The sequence below is a fragment of the Protomyctophum bolini genome, assembly GCF_963924005.1.
Source record: "Protomyctophum bolini genome assembly, chromosome: 22".
Lineage (NCBI taxonomy): Eukaryota > Metazoa > Chordata > Actinopteri > Myctophiformes > Myctophidae > Protomyctophum > Protomyctophum bolini.
Genome location: NC_137883.1, coordinates 34,908,047 through 34,921,067, shown reverse-complemented (window position 1 = coordinate 34,921,067; position 13,021 = coordinate 34,908,047). Strand labels below are relative to the sequence as shown.

Below are 13,021 nucleotides of genomic sequence, written 5' to 3'. Positions count from 1 at the left end.
CATCATGAGTAGCATCAGGCCACGGACCATGATTCCATGTGCAGCCATCTCTCTCTGGTCTACACACACACACACACACACACACACACACACACACACACACACACACACACACACACACACACACACACACACACACACCGTTTATATCTGAGTCATTCCAAATAATTCCTTGTAGTGTTTAACCTATTTTTTTTTTTTTTATAACTTTTACAGCGTGCCACTTTGTTGGTGAAACAAAAACACTTGAATAATTATATACATTGATCATTGATTCATTTATTTTAAAGTGAGACGTAGACAATATGTTATGCTTGTAGCCAGATGATTTTGACTATACATTAAATCAATATTAAATTAAACTCACCTTGTAGACAGATTATTTTAACTATAAGTTAATTCAATAATAAATTAAGCTCACTCACCTTGTAGCCAGATGATTTCAGGAGCAACGGTTGAGTTTTCAGGAGTCAATGTAGAAGCTGTTCCAATCCTCACTCAACTACTGAAGCTTCAGTTCTGAATTCATACAATATTGGTGCCGTACTTTATATACTCTGAACTGTAACGGTTTAAACATTAACTATGCAAATTAACCTCAATATGGACTGATCGAGTCAGTCATGTTTTGCATGTTTCTCTTTTTATCAAAGACGGTTTAACCCATTCTGAACGGTCACCCCTTTTGGTGTTACACTTTAGCTATTGAAAAATAGTAGATCTACGAGCTTGTAGATTTGCTATTTTTTTTTATCGTGAAAATGTGGCGCAAATCTTTCATCATATTTTCAGATGGGGGTCCGGCGGCCAAATACAGATAATTCTGGGGGTCCTTGACATGAAAAAGGTTGAGTAATACTGACATAGAAACATGGGTTTTTCAGAAAACTTTTAGGATTTAGAAGACATTTTTTAAGAATCGTCCTCAGGCCTAAATAGGTTAAAGCCAGCTACTGTAGATGTCCTTATGAGGTGAAACAGTTGAACCTGTTGCTGCAGACAATGCAAAATACACCTTCTGTTTTACAATGGCTCTTTCACCCCACACAGAACACATTTACATTCTATCTTGCTTTTATTACGTTTTCTCGCATGGATCACACGCACGCACGCACGCACGCACAGCCTATACCATTGCTGTGTAAAGCATGGAAGAAGCGTACGCAGACAGTTGCCTATTCCTAATGTAATCTGACTAAACCAAAGTGTTGTTTGTCGTCAGTCTCTCCGGCAGCAGAGCGTTTGCATCAGATTCTGGGGGAAGATGACGGCCGTCCGAAGCCCACCATCTTCACAGAGATGGACACCCTGCAACAGGACGGAGACGAACTGGAGTGGAAAGAGTCTGCCAGGTAAAGGGGGGGCTGTGGCTCAGGAGGTAGAGCAGGTCGTCCAATGATCCATGGGTCGGCGGTTCGAATCCCGGCTCCTCCTCCTCCTGTCTACATGTCGAAGTGTCCTTGGGCAAGACACTGAACCCCAAATTCCTCCCGATGTGCTGGTTGGTATACATTGCATGGCTTCCGCCGCAATCGGTGTATGAACGGGTGAATGTAATGCACAATCTATGTAAAGCACCTTGGCTAAAGGCGATATATAAATGCACCATTTACCATTGACCATTTAAAGACATACAGTACATACGGGTGATTGTGAGTCTTCATTAGATTCAGAATTAATGTCGGTTAATCATTAATTCCAGTTCGAGGACTCATTTAACATAATTCAGTATTAATGTATATCAGCTGCAATTTGCAGCTTGCAGCCTGCAAACATTGGAGATAATGGTGATAATGGTGTTCCAGCATATACAATGAGGTCAGACTGAAGAGGCCCTTTGTGTACATCAGTCAACTTTGAGGATTTTGTCCAGGAGGACTATAGACTGAGCTGTGGACTTTGCTCTTGCCTTTATGTTTCCATGTTTGTAATTGTAATTTCTTTTCTGTTTTGTGTCATGTCAATGTGTGTATACTGTATGTGTTGCATACACAAGGCCGCTGGGTCGCAAGACACATTTCAGTGCAAACTGACAGTAAAGTACTACAGTATATCTACACCATATCATATAATTCCGCTGGCTTCCAGTGAAAACTAAAGCTATAAACCACAGTTAACTTTCAATGGAAGCCAGTGACATGAAGACACAAAGTTACAGGCTTTTTTTTATCTGCCTATACAACGCAGCGTAATAGTTGTATGTCTCCAGTCCCCCTGTATAAGAACGCCGCCTCATCGGCGCACTTTGACGCTTCCTTTTTCATCCTTCCAGGTGGGTGAAGTTTGAGGAGAAGGTGGAGGAGGGAGGGGAGAGGTGGAGCAAACCTCACGTGGCCACGCTGACCCTCCATAGCCTGTTTGAACTCAGGACCTGTCTGCAGACCGGCAGCGTTCTGCTGGACCTGGACGCCTACTCACTGCCGCAGATAGTAGGTGTGTGTCCACTATTGTGTTCTGTTACTCTATTAGGCAGCGGGTCTTCAACAGGGGGTCCCCCACCCCCCCCCCCCCTGGGGGTCCCCAGAGTTACTATAGGCGGGAGGAACTGGACTGTTACGTGTGATAGTTTCATTCTTTTTTGTATTCTTGTTACTTGAATAATAATATCCCTATTCTGGACACATACACACACACACACACACAGACACACACACACACACACACACACACACACACACACACACACACACACACACACACACACACACACACACACACACACACACACACACACACACAGTCAGTCGCAGAGCGTGTACTGTAGATGGACTATTTTTGGTGAAGAGGTTTGGTGTCAGTACACACAGAGGACAGAGCTCAAGGTCAAGTTGACTAAGTATTGAGGGTTTAAGTGGTTATAATGCTAAACTACAAGTTACACAATGCGATGATGCATTGTGCAGCTTCAGTTTACGACGTGCTAAACCAAATGATGGTCTTCTCATGTTAAACCAAATGATGGTCTTCTCGTGTTAAACCAAATGATGGTCTTCTCGTGTTAAACCAAATGATGGTCTTCTCATGTTAAACCGAATGATGGTCTTCTCATGTTAAACCAAATGATGGTCTTCTCATGTTAAACCAAATGATGGTCTTCTCATGTTAAACCAAATGATGGTCTTCTCATGTTAAACCGAATGATGGTCTTCTCATGTTAAACCAAATGATGGTCTTCTCATGTTAAACCAAATGATGGTCTTCTCATGTTAAACCAAATGATGGTCTTCTCATGTTAAACCAAATGATGGTCTTCTCGTGTTAAACCGAATGATGGTCTTCTCGTGTTAAACCAAATGATGGTCTTCTCATGTTAAACCGAATGATGGTCTTCTCGTGTTAAACCAAATGATGGTCTTCTCATGTTAAACCAAATGATGGTCTTCTCGTGTTAAACCAAATGATGGTCTTCTCGTGTTAAACCAAATGATGGTCTTCTCGTGTTAAACCAAATGATGGTCTTCTCGTGTTAAACCAAATGATGGTCTTCTCGTGTTAAACCAAATGATGGTCTTCTCGTGTTAAACCGAATGATGGTCTTCTCGTGTTAAACCAAATGATGGTCTTCTCATGTTAAACCGAATGATGGTCTTCTCGTGTTAAACCAAATGATGGTCTTCTCATGTTAAACCAAATGATGGTCTTCTCGTGTTAAACCAAATGATGGTCTTCTCATGTTAAACCAAATGATGGTCTTCTCATGCTAAACCAAATGATGGTCTTCTCATGTTAAACCAAATGATGGTCTTCTCATGTTAAACCAAATGATGGTCTTCTCATGTTAAACCAAATGATGGTCTTCTCATGTTAAACCAAATGATGGTCTTCTCATGTTAAACCGAATGATGGTCTTCTCATGTTAAACCGAATGATGGTCTTCTCATGTTAAACCGAATGATGGTCTTCTCATGTTAAACCAAATGATGGTCTTCTCATGTTAAACCAAATGATGGTCTTCTCGTGTTAAACCAAATGATGGTCTTCTCGTGTTAAACCAAATGATGGTCTTCTCATGTTAAACCGAATGATGGTCTTCTCGTGTTAAACCAAATGATGGTCTTCTCATGTTAAACCGAATGATGGTCTTCTCATGTTAAACCAAATGATGGTCTTCTCGTGTTAAACCAAATGATGGTCTTCTCGTGTTAAACCAAATGATGGTCTTCTCGTGTTAAACCAAATGATGGTCTTCTCGTGTTAAACCAAATGATGGTCTTCTCGTGTTAAACCAAATGATGGTCTTCTCGTGTTAAACCAAATGATGGTCTTCTCATGTTAAACCAAATGATGGTCTTCTCGTGTTAAACCAAATGATGGTCTTCTCGTGTTAAACCAAATGATGGTCTTCTCGTGTTAAACCAAATGATGGTCTTCTCATGTTAAACCAAATGATGGTCTTCTCATGTTAAACCAAATGATGGTCTTCTCGTGTTAAACCAAATGATGGTCTTCTCATTTGTTTGTTTTGACGTTTGACTCCCAGATGAGATCGTGGAGCGCCAGGCGGCCGACGCTCTGATTGGCCCAGAAGTGAAGGAGCAGATCCGCTTCGTGTTGCTACGGAGACACAATCACAACACCAAGAAACGCATCCACCGCTCCATGGTGGACGTAGGGAAACCCTCCAACACTGCTGCTAGTGAGTAGAGAAACCCTTCCACTGTACCGCTCCATGGTGGACGTAGGGAAACCCTCCAACACTGCTGCTAGTGAGTAGAGAAACCCTTCCACTGTACCGCTCCCTGGTGGACGTAGGGAAACCCTCCAACACTGCTGCTAGTGAGTAGAGAAACCCTTCCACTGTACCGCTCCCTGGTGGACGTAGGGAAACCCTCCAACACTGCTGCTAGTGAGTAGAGAAACCCTTCCACTGTACCGCTCCATGGTGGACGTAGGGAAACCCTCCAACACTGCTGCTAGTGAGTAGAGAAACCCTTCCACTGTACCGCTCCATGGTGGACGTAGGGAAACCCTCCAACACTGCTGCTAGTGAGTAGAGAAACCCTTCCACTGTACCGCTCCATGGTGGACGTAGGGAAACCCTCCAACACTGCAGCTAGTGAGTAGAGAAACCCTTCCACTGTACCGCTCCATGGTGGACGTAGGGAAACCCTCCAACACTGCAGCTAGTGAGTAGAGAAACCCTTCCACTGTACCGCTCCATGGTGGACGTAGGGAAACCCTCCAACACTGCAGCTAGTGAGTAGAGAAACCCTTCCACTGTACCGCTCCATGGTGGACGTAGGGAAACCCTCCAACACTGCAGCTAGTGAGTAGAGAAACCCTTCCACTGTACCGCTCCATGGTGGACGTAGGGAAACCCTCCAACACTGCAGCTAGTGAGTAGAGAAACCCTTCCACTGTACCGCTCCATGGTGGACGTAGGGAAACCCTCCAACACTGCTGCTAGTGAGTAGAGAAACCCTTCCACTGTACCGCTCCATGGTGGACGTAGGGAAACCCTCCAACACTGCAGCTAGTGAGTAGAGAAACCCTTCCACTGTACCGCTCCATGGTGGACGTAGGGAAACCCTCCAACACTGCTGCTAGTGAGTAGAGAAACCCTTCCACTGTACCGCTCCATGGTGGATGTAGGGAAACCCTCCAACACTGCTGCTAGTGAGTAGAGAAACCCTTCCACTGTACCGCTCCCTGGCTGGTGGACATAGTGTAGGAAAAACCCTCCAACACTGCTGCTAGTGAGTAGAGAAACCCTTCCACTGTACCGCTCCCTGGCTGGTGGACATAGTGTAGGAAAAACCCTCCAACACTGCTGCTAGTGAGTAGAGAAACCCTTCCACTGTACCGCTCCCTGGCTGGTGGACATAGTGTAGGAAAAACCCTCCAACACTGCTGCTAGTGAGTAGAGAAACCCTTCCACTGTACCGCTCCCTGGCTGGTGGACATAGTGTAGGAAAAACCCTCCAACACTGCTGCTAGTGAGTAGAGAAACCCTTCCACTGTACCACTCCCTGGCTGGTGGACATAGTGTAGGAAAAGCCCTCCAACACTGCTGCTAGTGAGTAGAGAAACCCTTCCACTGTACCGCTCCCTGGCTGGTGGACATAGTGTAGGAAAAAACCCTCCAACACTGCTGCTAGTGAGTAGAGAAACCCTTCCACTGTACCGCTCCCTGGCTGGTGGACATAGTGTAGGAAAAAACCCTCCAACACTGCTGCTAGTGAGTAGAGAAACCCTTCCACTGTACCGCTCCCTGGCTGGTGGACATAGTGTAGGAAAAAACCCTCCAACACTGCTGCTAGTGAGTAGAGAAACCCTTCCACTGTACCACTCCCTGGCTGGTGGACATAGTGTAGAGGGGTCTAAGTGGTGACATTGATGAATTCTATAGTTATTATCAAGGTATTTTGAGGCACTACGCAGTGTTGTTTTCGTCGACTGAAACTAAGACGAAAAATGTTCGTCGACTACCTTTTTTCACTGACGAAAACGAATGGAAACTACATGAAAATTAAGCTACGACGACTCAAACTAAGACTAAATATACTGACAATTTCGTCGACAAATAAAAACTAGAGTAAAATGTTAGGAAGGGACTAGTGGACAAGAGATCCAGTATAAGTAATTCTACACTTTGGTTGCATGCTGAAAATAGCTTGTAGATCGGCTATTTTCAGTAAATGTAAAAACACTCATTACAACGGCATCAAGGCCCGCTAAAATACATTTTAGTCGACTAAATCAACTGTAGATTTAGTCGACTAAAATCTTATGACGTTTAGTCGACTAAAACTAGACTAACACTAAGACATTCCAGGTGACTAAAATATGACAAAAACTAAATGAAGTTTCAGTCCAAAGACTATATTATGACTAAACTAAAATAGAAATTTGCTGCCAAAAACAACACTGGCACTATACGTGCCCTGGAGTAGACCCTCCAACTCAGCTTCTAGTGAGTGTGTGAGGGATGTGGAGAGAATGGACAGTAGGCCTACCTAATGCTCTGCTATTTCTATACATGTTATTTCTGTGTGTGTGTACAGTATATGGCATGGTCCTCTATGTAGATTCACCTGTTCTATGAATTCATTCCTACTAATATATGAACTACAGTATATAAACCAAACGTATTCATGTTAAAGCTGCAATCCAGTGTATACTTATTTTAATTTTTTAATGCATCATGTTGTGTTATTTTTTTATTTTGCTTACCAATCGGTATGATATATATAGTATGTGTATAGGAGTTTGTTTTCCCAAATCACAGCACCAATAATGCAAGCGTATATGGATTGCAGCTTTAATGACTATGGTTTGATTTGTCCTATAGTTTAACAAATTAATATTGTAATATTTTCTACCTCTTCCTTCCACTACTTTCTGGATCAAATCGTCTCTCGTGCACTCTGTCATTTCTCTGTCATTTCTCGCTGCCCTGCCGTGTGTCTGCGTGCGCGTGTGTGTGTGTGCGTGTGTGTGTGTGTGTGTGTGTGTGTGTGTGTGTGTGTGTGTGCGTGCGTGTGTGTGTGTGCGCGTGCGTGTGTGCGTGCGTGTGTGTGTGTGTGTGTGTGTGTCAGACCGTAGTCCTAGTAGTTCTGCGTCGGGGAGCCACCGCTCCACTGATGACCTCCGCTCTCCCCCTGGTCGCCTGCGTGAGTCTATACGCCATTGATTGATTGATTGATTGGTGTCTTATATTGATCATGCGGTGCGTGAGTCCATACACACTAATACCTAGAACTGCAGTGGCTCTCAAACGGTTTCATGTCAAGGACAAATAATAAATAATAAATAATTATTTTGACCTGAGATCAGATTCTAAAAATGTCTTCTACATCCTGCCCAGCAGTTCAAGCAGTCCCGCCCCCTCGAGAGACCCGGAAAGTAAATCCCTGTTCATTTTCCTCATAGACTTTTCAGAAAGTATTTATTTAAAGATGTTTACGCCGCGGACAAAGCCAACTCTTGAAAACAATGTTTTGGGGCCAAACAAAGAATTAGAAAGTAGAAAAAAACTGCAGTTTACACTTTTTTTGTTGTTTTTCTTCTTTGTAATTATTTGTTTGGTCCAAAATATTGTGTGTGTTGTCATGATTTGTCACGACAAGAGTTGGCTTCGTACGACGCTTAAAAGGTCTTTAAATAAATACGTTTTGAAATGAAAATGAATGGAGAATCATTTAATCATCATAAAAAGGGACCCATCGACCTCCAGGAGACCCTTTTGAGACCCCTTTGAGAACCACTGCACAACATAATGTTTTTTATTATTATGTCCACTATAATAATATGTGGATCAAAGCTACGATCATTATTTCTGTATGACTTGGAAAATATGTTAATTCGTCCCTTGAATGTAGCTTTGGGGTGGCTTTGGGCGAATGTGTGGAATGAAATTAAGGGATTACGAAAGTATTTGGTTCCTGTCTGGTATGTTCCTTTGTTCTCTATACGATTCTATTTGATTTAACTTCCACTAAATCTGCAATAATATTATAATCGTGCAAGGAAACAGTTTGGCCACAGTGAACGTCTTAACGCAATTAACCCATTCTGACCGGGCACCCATTTTGGTGTTGGCATCATGTTATGCTTTAGCTATTGAAAAATTCGAAGAACGACTGACATTTTTAGAATCTGATCTCAGGTCAGAATGGGTTCATCAGACCAGTGTGTGTCCAGTGGAAACCTCGTATGAATCTGATCTCAGGTCAGAATGGGTTAATGCACACACACGTTGCAGTCTGGCCAGACAGACATGAGCACTTTGTGACATAAAAGGTCCACATCCACGGCACAATAAGCAGGGATGGAAAGAGTATACTAACATTATGAAAGATGGAGTGCCATGATTTTTTACCCCACCCTAAAACATGATCATCGGGTCTTATTGTTACATAAGGAGGTATAACTTTTACAAAAAAGTGTACAGTATTTGTTAAAATGTTGTTTTTATGTGGACACGCCCACCAGTTCATTAAGTATGCCCTGGTTTGCCTGGTGGGTGGTGATGGGTGGTGATCCACCTGAACTGAAGCCACACCCACAGCTGTAGTTGTATGATAAAGGGGGAGGGGTTAGGGGAGGGGCTGATAGTGTGATGTCACTATATTACCGTTTATTCCATTGGCCCGTTTGACTGTCAAGGGATCAGCCTCCAGGAAGAAACCCTAAATACAAATAGAGCGTCGCAGGCCCGCCCCCTTTCAGAACGACGAGTGGCCCAGGAAATGATTCTCCATTCATTTTCTCCATAGGCTTTTCAAAAAGTATTTATTTAAAGACGGTTACGCCGCGGACAAAGCCAACTCGGATCGTGACAAATCATGACAACATCACAATATTTTGTGCCAATCAAATAATTTAAAAGAAGAAAATAAAGGCAGGAGACAACACTATTTGTTTTGTTTTTCTTCTTACTAATTATTTGATCGGCCCCAAAACATTGTAATTATTGTCATGATTTGTCACGATCCGAGTTGGCTTTGTCCGCGGCGTAACCGTCTTTAAATAAATACTTTTTGAAAAGCCTATGGAGAAAATGAATGGAGAATCATCTCCTGGGCCACTCGTCGTTCTGAAAGGGGGCGGGACTGCGACGCTCTATACACCATTGCACATAAAAACGACTCCAGGGTGTCTAATGAAGTACTGACACCTCCTGAAAGGCCCTTATTGTGTGAAACTGTGTGTAATGGTGTTAGTGTGTTGTGTGTAATGGTGTTAGTGTGTTGTGTGTTAGTGTGTTGTGTGTAATGGTGTTAGTGTGTTGTGTGTTAGTGTGTTGTGTGTAATGGTGTTAGTGTGTTGTGTGTTAGTGTGTTGTGTGTAATGGTGTTAGTGTGTTGTGTGTTAGTGTGTTGTGTGTAATGGTGTTAGTGTGTTGTGTGTTAGTGTGTTGTGTGTAATGGTGTTAGTGTGTTGTGTGTTAGTGTGTTGTGTGTAATGGTGTTAGTGTGTTGTGTGTTAGTGTGTTGTGTGTAATGGTGTTAGTGTGTTGTGTGTTAGTGTGTTGTGTGTAATGGTGTTAGTGTGTTGTGTGTTAGTGTGTTGTGTGTAATGGTGTTAGTGTGTTGTGTGTTAGTGTGTTGTGTGTAATGGTGTTAGTGTGTTGTGTGTAATGGTGTTAGTGTGTTGTGTGTTAGTGTGTTGTGTGTAATGGTGTTAGTGTGTTGTGTGTTAGTGTGTTGTGTGTAATGGTGTTAGTGTGTTGTGTGTTAGTGTGTTGTGTGTTAGTGTGTTGTGTGTAATGGTGTTAGTGTGTTGTGTGTAATGGTGTTAGTGTGTTGTGTGTTAGTGTGTTGTGTGTAATGGTGTTAGTGTGTTGTGTGTTAGTGTGTTGTGTGTAATGGTGTTAGTGTGTTGTGTGTAATGGTGTTAGTGTGTTGTGTGTAATGGTGTTAGTGTGTTGTGTGTAATGGTGTTAGTGTGTTGTGTGTTAGTGTGTTGTGTGTAATGGTGTTAGTGTGTTGTGTGTAATGGTGTTAGTGTGTTGTGTGTTAGTGTGTTGTGTGTAATGGTGTTAGTGTGTTGTGTGTTAGTGTGTTGTGTGTAATGGTGTTAGTGTGTTGTGTGTAATGGTGTTAGTGTCGTCTACCTTCTCTTTCTCGTAGATCACGCCCAAAGCCGAAGCATGAACGATGTTTCAGACACAACTAGTTCACATCAGGTAACTCTCACGTTCATTATTCCTTATAAATGTTTGTTTGTGTGGCTTTCGCCCTTATTTTATATATATATATTTTTTTTTACAGAGGGATAGATGGTAGGCTGACAGGAAATTGGGGGATGGGGAGGGGGAGGGGGTTGACACGCAGTAAAGACCGTCGGGGATCGGGAGTCGAACCCTCAGTAAACTGCCAGACGGGATTACCAGGCAAAGGGTGCCTGGACCGCTGAGCCTGCACGGCCCCGGCCACACATTCATTAGTGTGTGTGTGTGTGTGTGTGTGTGTGTGTGTGTGTGTGTGTGTGTGTGTGTGTGTGTGTGTGTGTGTGTGCGCGCGCTCTGTGTGGCCATGTCTAAGCTTGGGTTGTTTTTCCCTGCTTAATGCTTTGCAGAACAAAGCATATTTCGGCTCCAATGTGAGTAATGTGCTTCCGTTTGTGACGGCTGCCAAGGTAGAGTTGTTGTTCACCGTTTTCCTCCATTAAGCTGCGTGTGTGTGTGTGTGACTGTGACTGTGTGTGTGTGTGTGTGTGACTGTGACTGTGTGTGTGTGTGTGTGTGTGTGTGTGTGTGTGTGTGTGTGTGCGCGTGCAAGCATTTTAAAAAATAAAATTGGACTTCAAAGCACCCTTAGCTGAGCAGACACTCTCTCGCTCTCTTTTCGAGTCTCTCTCACACAGTCGCACATGCACGCACACACACACACACACATACTGTATGCGCGTGCGCATGGGTGTAGTTTAATTAGACACACAGACTGGCATGACACCTGCAGCTGGGAAGTCCTCATGGGACCCTGACGAAGGGAAGGCTTGACAGCCAAAACGCGTTGGTCGTTATTTCTTTTTCATGCTCTTTGCCGAGCTGATGCCATTTTAAATGAAGTCCTTTTATACCTGACTGCAACAGTCAGGTATAAAGTGCCTCCTTGGATCTCCATCTGTTTTCGCCACACTTGAAGCTGGCTTTGATCTGTCATCAAAAGGGATTTATAAATGTGTGCCGTCACCTCCACAGACACATGAACATGCCGCCATGGAGGGACATGAGAAATCCCTGCCTATAGACTGCTAATCCACAGAGAGGTGCCCTATACCAGTGGTTCCCAAACAGGGGTCCTTGAGGGAGTTCCAGGGGGTCCCCAGCTAAATGATAGTTGAACCAAATGGACCCTTATGGGTCTGTAACTCTGAGAGTGTACAAATGGAACCAACTGGACCCTATTTGTATCACTCTCAAGAGTTCAATTCGTCCGTGGGCTAATAAGTGTCAATTTGGGGGTCCTTGACATGAAAAAAGTGTGGGAACCACTGCGCTATAACGCACTGGACCACGCAGGGCACACAGAGCACTGGACCACGCAGGGCACACAGAGCACTGGACCACGCAGGGCACACAGAGCACTGGACCACGCAGGGCACACAGAGCACTGGACCACGCAGGGCAACAAGAGCATGAAAGAGGGAGAAACGGAGTGGTGGTTTATTTTCACAGGCTAAAACAGAGGGATGCTGCTGGCTTTAGAAGTGGACGATATTATATATTGACGACTTGACTGATAATGCGCACGTTCATACTCTATACCTCCATAACGATACGACAACGATCATGCACGGTCTCATTCCCTTATATCTTCTGTTTCTGTTCCTGTGTTGCCCTACTTATAGAAGAAGAATAAGTTCATGAAGAAGATTCCTCGTGATGCCGAGGCGTCCAACGTCTTGGTCGGCGAGGTGGACTTCCTGGACAAACCGTTCGTCTCCTTCGTACGCTTGGCTCAGGCCACGACTCTAGGAGGCCTCACCGAGGTGCCCGTTCCCACCAGGTCAGTCTCTAGGAGGCCTCACCGAGGTGCCCGTTCCCACCAGGTCAGTCTCTAGGAGGCCTCACCGAGGTGCCCGTCCCCACCAGGTCAGTCTCTAGGAGGCCTCACCGAGGTGCCCGTTCCCACCAGGTCAGTCTCTAGGAGGCCTCACCGAGGTGCCCGTTCCCACCAGGTCAGTCTCTAGGAGGCCTCACGAGGTGCCCGTCCCAACCAGGTCAGTCTCTAGGAGGCCTCACCGAGGTGCCCGTCCCAACCAGGTCAGTCTCTAGGAGGCCTCACCGAGGTGCCCGTTCCAACCAGGTCAGTCTCTAGGAGGCCTCACCGAGGTGCCCGTCCCAACCAGGTCAGTCTCTAGGAGGCCTCACCGAGGTGCCCGTCCCAACCAGGTCAGTCTCTATAGAGGCCTCACCGAGGTGCCCGTTCCCAACCAGGTCAGTCTCTAGGAGGCCTCACGAGGTGCCCGTTCCAACCAGGTCAGTCTCTAGGAGGCCTCACCGAGGTGCCCGTTCCCACCAGGTCAGTCTCTAGGAGGCCTCACCGAGGTGCCCGTCCCAACCAGGTCAGTC

The 13,021-nt window shown here is 44.7% G+C and overlaps 1 protein-coding gene across 1 annotated transcript in view; it reads left to right on the top strand.

Annotated features, from left to right (window-relative positions):
- Positions 1–1,284: 1,284 nt before the first annotated feature.
- Positions 1,285–13,021, top strand: part of slc4a5b (solute carrier family 4 member 5b) — a gene marked incomplete at its 3' end in the record, with an annotated part of 46,160 nt that continues 34,423 nt past the window's right edge. Inside the window, 6 exon segments of the mRNA XM_080755711.1 lie at positions 1,285–1,352; positions 2,273–2,433; positions 4,481–4,636; positions 7,539–7,613; positions 10,575–10,630; positions 12,298–12,455. Of these exon segments, the coding sequence (XP_080611837.1) occupies positions 1,300–1,352; positions 2,273–2,433; positions 4,481–4,636; positions 7,539–7,613; positions 10,575–10,630; positions 12,298–12,455 (659 nt within the window). The 5' untranslated portion in view covers positions 1,285–1,299.